The 7,747-nt window shown below is 53.6% G+C and overlaps 1 protein-coding gene across 3 annotated transcripts in view; it reads right to left on the reverse strand.

Moving 5' to 3' along the window:
• Pde9a (phosphodiesterase 9A) overlaps positions 1-6,180 on the reverse strand; it is an 89,177-nt gene extending 82,997 nt beyond the window's left edge. For all 3 annotated transcript variants that reach the window (XM_021149322.1, XM_021149321.1, XM_085833263.1), the window contains exon 1: positions 6,058-6,180. In XM_021149322.1, the coding sequence (XP_021004981.1) occupies positions 6,058-6,126 (69 nt within the window). In that variant the 5' untranslated portion in view covers positions 6,127-6,180. The remainder of the gene's footprint in view (positions 1-6,057) is intronic.
• Between the last annotated feature and the right edge of the window lie 1,567 nt (positions 6,181-7,747).

Genomic DNA, 7,747 nt, shown 5'->3' on the forward strand with positions numbered 1-7,747 from the left:
TTTTTTTTTTTTTTTTTTTGCGGGGGGAGGTGGGGGAGACAGGGTTTCTCTGTGTAGCCCTGGCTGTCCTAGAACTCACTCTGCGGCTGTGACAAACGCCATGACCAAAAAACAACTTGGAAAAGAAAAGATTCATTTGGCTTACGTTTCGGGTCACAGTCCATCTCCGAGGGAAGTCTTGGCAGGAACTGAAATTGAAAACTATGGAGAAATGTAGTTTACTGGCTCACCTACCCTAGTTTATGTTCTGCCTTCTGAGTGCTGGGATTAAAGGCGTGCGCCACCACCACCCAGCTTTGTCCTGGTTTTCACTGTCAATCTGACACCACCAAGAGTCCCCTGGGAAGAGAGAGTCTCAAGGGACTGCCAGATCAGATTGGCCTGTGTCCATCTCTATGGGGGAATTGCTTTGATTGTTGATTTGAAGTAGGAGGTCCCAGTCCACCATGAGCAGTGCCATGGACAGAAAGGCCTGGACTATATAAGAAAGCAAGCAGAGTTGGGTGTGGTGGAGTACGCCTTTAATCCCAGCACTCAGAAGGCAGAACATAAACTAGGGTAGGTGAGCCAGTAAACCACATTTCTCCATAGTTTTCAATTTCAGTTCCTGCCAAGACTTCCCTCGGAGATGGACTGTGACCCGAAACGTAAGCCAAATGAATCTTTTCCTTTCCAAGTTGTTTTGGTCATGGCGTTTGTCACAGCCGCAGAAACCAAAGTAGGACACCACCTCCCAGTCGGCAAGAGCAGAATGAAATGCTGCAAGAGACCAGGGACACTGCTCTGTAACCATCAAGAGCAGAGCCATCTCTTTGTGCCACAGGGCAACACCAATGTTTCCAGAGGGCTGCAGGTTATCAGCAGTCACCTCTGACAGCGGCAGGCTGGGTTGGAGCCTGTAGCACCACCTAGAGATCAAAGGTCGTTGGGAATGTTTGGCTTAAGAGAAGCCTCAGGCTTTGCCAGTGCCTGGCAAATACAGAAGTGGATGCTCACAGTCATCTATAGGATGGAACACAGGGCCCCCAATAGAGGAGCTAGAGAAAGTACCCAAGAACTGAAGGGGTCTGCAACCCTATAGGTGGAACAACAATATGAACTAATCAGTACCCCCAGAGCTTGTATCTCTAGCTGCATATGTAGCAGAAGATGGCCTAATTGGCCATCATTGGGAAGAGAGGCCCCTTGGTCTTGCAAACTTTATATGCCCCAGTACAGGGGAAAGCCAAGGCCAAGAAGTGGGAGTGAGTGGGTAGGGGAGCAGGGCGGGGTGGGGGGGAGGGTATAGGGGACTTTTGGGATAGCATTTGTAAATGTAAATGAAGAAAATATCCAATTAAAAAAAAAAAGAGGAGCCTCAGATCAAAGCTGGGCACAGAAGGAGGGGCCAGGGACTGCACCAGGACCTTTCTCAGTGACCTTCCAATGTCCCCTTAGGATGCTCCGACTGTGGTCCCATGAGGCCCTTAACAGCAGTTTGTTTATTGCAAAAGAAACTGAACACTGAGGTGATCTTGCTTATCTTCACAGCTAGGTCTGACCCTGGCAGAGACCCAGAGGGCTATCTCAGGCCAGTGGTCAGGATAGACACAGAGCTGGCCATCCATATGGCCTCTACTCCTTCCCTAGCTTCACACTGGGCCCCTGAAAGATGAGGACACCCCTCTTCTTCTGGCTCACTGCACTCAAGGTGCTGTGCCTGTTATCTGTTTAGAGAGTCTAACATAGAAACATAGCATAGGGAAACATGTGGGTTGTTCTGCAACTGCTAAGGACGAGCCAAGGGGAGCCACTGGACCTGCTCTGATGAGGGAGAGGACAGCGGATATGAGTAAGAGAAGATGAGGGGCTGGAGAGATGGCTCAGCGGTTAAAAGCACTGACTGCTCTTCCAGAGGTCCTGAGTTCAATTGCCAGCAACCACATGGTGGCTCATAACCATCTGTCATAGGATCTGATGCCGTCTTCTGGTGTGTCTGAAGACAGCTACAGTGTACTCATATAAATAAAATAAATAAATCTTGAGAGAGAGAGAGAGAGAGAGAGAGAGAGAGAGAGAGAAGGATTAGAGAGTAGCAAGACAACCACTGTGTGTCTGGATGGGCAGGCCCACCTGTTCCAAAGTGAAAGGGCAAGAGAGACTATCCTAGGGAAGGATAGGACAGTCAGAACCAGGGGACACTGTAGGTGGCCCAATGCTTACCACAAGGGCCAAGCTGGGGTAGGTCCATCCTTCAAACAGCAGAAGGTGGAACCACCAAAGAGATGGAGCCACAGGCTCGGAACGAAGGCTGAGTTCCTGAGGGCCCTGGGCAGCTGGAAAAGGCCTAGGCAGGGCAGAGGATGCTAGAGAAGCAGAGAGCAGAGAACCACAGTCCCAGTGAGCGACCCAGCAGGCAGGGCGGAGGACTCTCAGTGCAGAGGGGAGCTGCACCAAGGAGGAAACCTTCATTGTGGAGACAGCAGGTGAGAGCCTGTCAGGCCCATAAAGACACGATAGGACCAGGAGTGGTGGAGCCCAGGAGTGTGGTGCAAAGCCTCCAAGCAGGCCTTGGCACCTTGAGCTCTGCGCTCCGGCAGGACAAAGGCCAGGCAGCCACATCCCCAGAGACAGACCATTTCCAAACCAGGGGTACTGACCAGCTTCTTCATGCTGCTACTGTGCCCTGCCTGTGGCTTTTCCCATTTCAAACAGAAACAGCTCAGCAAAACTCAAGTGGCTGTTTCCATAGTAAGACCAGGGTTCCAGCTGCAGAGATGGGCTGGAACAAAGCCACAGGCAGCTTAGAGTGGCTAAGGAGAGGCATTACCAGACCAGGGCCCAGGGCCAGACTCCAACAAAGGCTCCCAAGCGTCCCTCTTGCTCAGCCACTGGCTTTTCAACCAACCCAAGGCCGGTTGGCCTGAGCCCCCCCCCCCCACAAAGGCCTCTTATGCTCCCCCACAAGTTTGCAAACCCAGGTCTGGCGAAGCTACCAGGCAGGGGCTCTCTGGCTCCCTGATTTGAAGTGCCTCATGGTTGTCGTCCCTAAGTGGGAATGCTCAGTGTTCTCGTCCTCTGCAGATAAGATAAAGGACCAAGTACTAAGGTCTGGGGGTATGAACCTCCCCTCCCCCTCAAGTGGAAAACTAATAAAGGGCATAAGAGATTTCTCAGAGCAAAGACAGAGGAGGTCTCCTCTCTAGAGAGCACACCCGGGCCCCAACTCCCTGCTTCTTTAATGGCTTCCTTGAGGGCCTCTTGGTTCTCATCTGTGCATCCTGACGAGCCTAGGAACAGTAGGACAGTAATATAGGGCCACACTGCCCCTTGGCCACTTGGAAGACTTTAACCCAGTATGCCTTAAAGGCTTCTGGGTCTACATGATGGGAGCCTTCCCTATCTTTACAAAGGAAGGACGCCAATTCATGAGGTCCCATCAGTAATACAGACTCTGTTATGTCCTTCAGTAACATGTTAGCCACCTGGAAATAACTTACAGTACCTACCATTCATGAGCCTGCCATCCCCAGGTCAGAGGGACAGCTTGGCTCATACAGGCTAATGCAGTACTTTGAGTATCTCCATTTTGCTGGTCCCTAACATCCAACTTTAGGGCGTGTGTGGCTCTCTGGCTACCTGGACTGCATGCCCACCCTTACCCTCACTTCACAGCTGAGAAAACAGACACAGCAACTAACCTAAGCGACATGGGAAGTGAAGGTCCCTGGAAGTGAGACCCTGAGGACGTATGGTGTCCACCCACCTAAGGACCCTACAGATTTTACGTAGGGTTTAGGAGGGCAAGTCCTTGGGGCTCTCCTATCTTGTACATGAAATGCCCCAGTGATAGAAACCAGAATCCACCCCCCCCCAAAAAAATTCTTGCTGTCATCTCCGCTGAAGAAAGCTGGGCGCTGGGTGCATCTGGAATTGTCTCCATACATAAAAAGCAGCACCAAGCAGCTCACACTGGTTCCTTTGAGTCCCACCCTGGTATGACCAAGAGGGCCTGGAGTCTTCTCCCTGAGCTTTGCCGGGCAGGGAAACACTGGCAAAGCCTCGTCTGCCTGAAGCAGTGATGACCAGGAGTTGGCAGGAGCCATGGGCAAGCTCCTCACCACAATGACAGAAAGCAACGTATAGCCTTATAACATCCCAAGCCTTCTCTGGGGAAGCAATAGTGGCTGGCTTCTTGACCTCCCATGGAGAGGAGATGGAGTGGGTAAATGCAAGCCAGGAACAGTTGCACGCTGGGAACTTTCAGATGTGCCCAGCACCTAGGAAGAGGAAACACTTGCACTGGTGTACAAGGGCCCTTCAGTATGGATGGGTGCAGGGGTGCAGGGTGTGGAGCCTAAGAAAAGGACACAGACACAGAGAAACCCGAAGACTTGGCTCTCACTAGGAAAAGGTTCACCTCAGCACCCAGTGCTAAAGACAGAGTGCCCAGGATCAGTGATGAGCTGACCACAGTGACAGGGTGGAGGCCCACTTGCTCCACCAGTCTCCTTCCTGGTGTGAGTACAAAGATGTTTATGAACAGGCAGAGACAGAGAGGAGAATAATGCCTCTTGTGTTCTGCAATGTTCCAGGCACTGTTTCTATCTCCCATTTACTCTCATTACAGTCTATAAAACAGATACGACGATCCCATCACAGAGAGGGATGCCAGCCAGAGGAGCCCAGAACAGCAGAGCCAGCACCCACATCAGGTCTGCCTCCACCCAGGGCTATGTCTTTCTAGCCTAGTGTAGGTACCTGTCCCCACCCATCCCAGGCTTGGCTTATAGGTGACCTTTCCAGAGGTTACCCAAGTTCAGGTATGTCCACTGGAAAGGCCCACCTTCCCCACAGTGACAGACCAGTCTGATCAGGAGGGCCTAAACCTTTCTTCTACTTTCTGTCCATTGCTGAGCAGATCTTTGAGGAAGAATTTAGGAAGGACCTACCACTGCTGAACAGGTGACACCTTCTCTTTCCTCTTTAAAGAGATCAAAGAAGTCCAGCAATATGGCTTAATGGCAAAGTGTTTGCCACATATGCATGAAGCCCATCCCTTGTGCCAAAATTAAAATAAAACAAAACCAAAAAGCTTTAATAAATTCTCATTTAGTGGGATAGGGGAAATGTATGTGTACAGATATGTTCTTTGTATACACACTGTGCATACATGCATGAACACATCTGTGCTCCTGTGGACTGAAGCAGGAAGACACACAAGGAGAGCCCTTCCTTCCTCTGGAAGGGGCGGCTGTTATATCTCTGGAGTTGTGCCTTTGGAGTCAGAGCCTGCACCTGCCCTTCCTGCTTAAGTAAGAGGCTGAGCAGTGATGCTTGAAGGTGCCTCTCAGGCCACCCCAAGTCACCGAACCTATTAAAGGGCCCACCTTGGAGGAGGGATGGGACTTCCCATTTTCCCAGGATCAGGCTGAGGGTAGAAGGTAGGTTTCTCCTACTGGGGAAGCAAACCAGCCAGCTAGCTAAGAGAGCGCACACCTGAGAAAGGAGGGCCCACACCCAGCAGGCAGCCCTCCTTAGCTTCCTTTGCTGAGTCCACAGCAAGCTGCCCGGCTTTCCTGAGATGTCCGGGTGCAATTTCCCCACACAAAAAAAGGCGTTTCCATAGGCACTTTAGGAGGAGCTAATGAGAGACCCCCTTCCCCAACCGTCCTCCAGGCCAGCTTGCCCATTGTCCCTTTGTCAAAATCAACAGAAGTCAAGGGCACTCTGTGCCCAGAGAAGGGTCTTTAGAAGGGCTGGGGAGGGCCATGAACAAAAAGGGTCTGTGGCGAACCGCACTCCTACGTGGCTCAAGTTGGTTGGGAGGGCAGCGTACGGCAGAGCCAAAAGCGGGTCCCTTCAGTCGCCGCGAGGCCACAGGGTGCAGAGGCAGGATATCCCTCAAGACTGTCACCCTCCACCTGGGACCGGCCCCGCGGGTCTGCACCGCAGGCTGCCGTGCCTCCCGGGGCGAGCCGCCAAGATCAGCTTGGTCCCTGGGCTCCGAGCCCGCGGTGGGGACACCTGCGCCTATTAGGGCGCACGGAGGCCTCGGAGGGAGGGGGATCGGGGTACCTTCTGGATGCGTCCATCGATGTCTAGGTAGATGGCCTTGGGCCGGTAGCTTGAGGAGCCTGCCCCCATCGCGCCCGCAGCTGCACTTGGACTTTTTCACCTTACTTTCTCGCCGCGGCCGCCGCGCCGGGAGGGCGGGGGCGGGGGGAGGGGCGGGGGAGGAGCGGGGGCGGCCAGCCAACCAGAGCTGGCAGTTCGCGGCCTCCACACGCCCCTCCTCCCACGGCGCTGGCCCGCCCCGCCCTTCCATCCCCTCCTCTCCCCTCCCTTCCCTTCTTCAACCCCTCCCCTTCTCCATCCTCCTCCTTTCTCTCCAAGGCTCCTCCCAAACGCCTCTCCCCCTCCTCACTCACGCTCCGCTCCTTCGTCCCCACCCTTTCTCCTCACTCTCTCATTTCTGCCCCCTCCCTCCCAGCCTTTCCCCCATTATTCCTGTCTCCCAGGCTCTCCTCTTTCTCCCTCCCACCTCCTCCTGCTTTCTCTGCCCACCTTCCTCTATTCAGTTCTCTCACCCCTTCTCTTCCTTCCCCTACCCTGCTTCCCTCTCTACCACCTTTTCCCTTCCCCCTCTCCCCTTCTTTCTCCCTTTTCTTCACCTAGGGTCCCTCCCCCCTCTCTCATCTCCTCTCTTCCCCACCTCCCTCCTCCGGCCCTCTCTTTCTTTTCTATCCCTTCTCATCCCCTCCCCTCACCATCTTCTCCTTTGATTCCTGTCACCTTGACAGCCTGTTTCTAAGAGTCCCCTTCATACATGCCCACTGTGCCCTTTAGGGTGATCAGAGATCACCCCTATAGACACGAGTCAGTTAACAGCAGTCATTGGGCTGAGAGCTGTGGCTGTGGCCCACAGTGCTGGGAAATCAGCTCTCCCCCCCCCCCACTACACCCTCCCCCTTTACACACCCCCACCCTGCAGTTAAGGCCACCCTCACTTAATTTGAATCGGAAGTGGGGAAAGTTCCTTCCCCAAGCAGCCTGTGCATTCCTGGAAGGGCCGGGAAGGCTGTTTCCCTCCACCTGGAGTTGCCCGGGCAGCCCCGTTCCTGCCCTTTAAGCAGAGGGAAGGTTGCCCAGTCGACTATCTGTTAGATGCAGCACTTCCCTTACCAACGCCCCCACAACACTCACATATACTTTTGCTATTTTCCATGGGGGCTGGGGGGTGCATGGTAAGCCCGAAGGGAGAGAATTTCAGGTCTCCTTGGCCTCTGGACACAAATGACTCTCTGGGGCTTTCCTTGTGGAAACAGCTGGAGGAGGGGCTCTGCGCTTGTTGCTCTTGGAAGCCACTGTCAAACCACTGGAGAAGGCGCCTATTGTTTGTCTTGAGTGGATTTCCAGCCACACTGCCCATCTGCTGCTGTCTGACTTGTGCTGGCTGAGAATGCCTGGGGCTCCTTATCCTATGGGCCTGAGAGGAACCAGCCTCACCAAACAGCCTGGTCCATGGCCTTTTCCTTCCCTCATTTGGCTTTTCTGGTTTTCACCTGGTGGATGGTCATTGGCCTTGCCAAAATGCTCCAGCGCTATTGGAGTCCACAGCAGGGATGAAGCCGGGGACTTCCAAAAGCAGCATGCATTAGAATCACGGATACCCTTACTCTCCTCAGCTGGGAGAGACCCAAAAGCAGCAGCCCGTATCCCCGAGGATGCAGGAGGCTCGGGATCCCTGCTACGCCCACTCTGAGGA

The sequence above is a fragment of the Mus caroli genome, unplaced genomic scaffold (assembly GCF_978045245.1).
Source record: "Mus caroli unplaced genomic scaffold, Mus_caroli_1 scaffold_18, whole genome shotgun sequence".
Classification (NCBI taxonomy): Eukaryota; Metazoa; Chordata; class Mammalia; order Rodentia; family Muridae; genus Mus; species Mus caroli.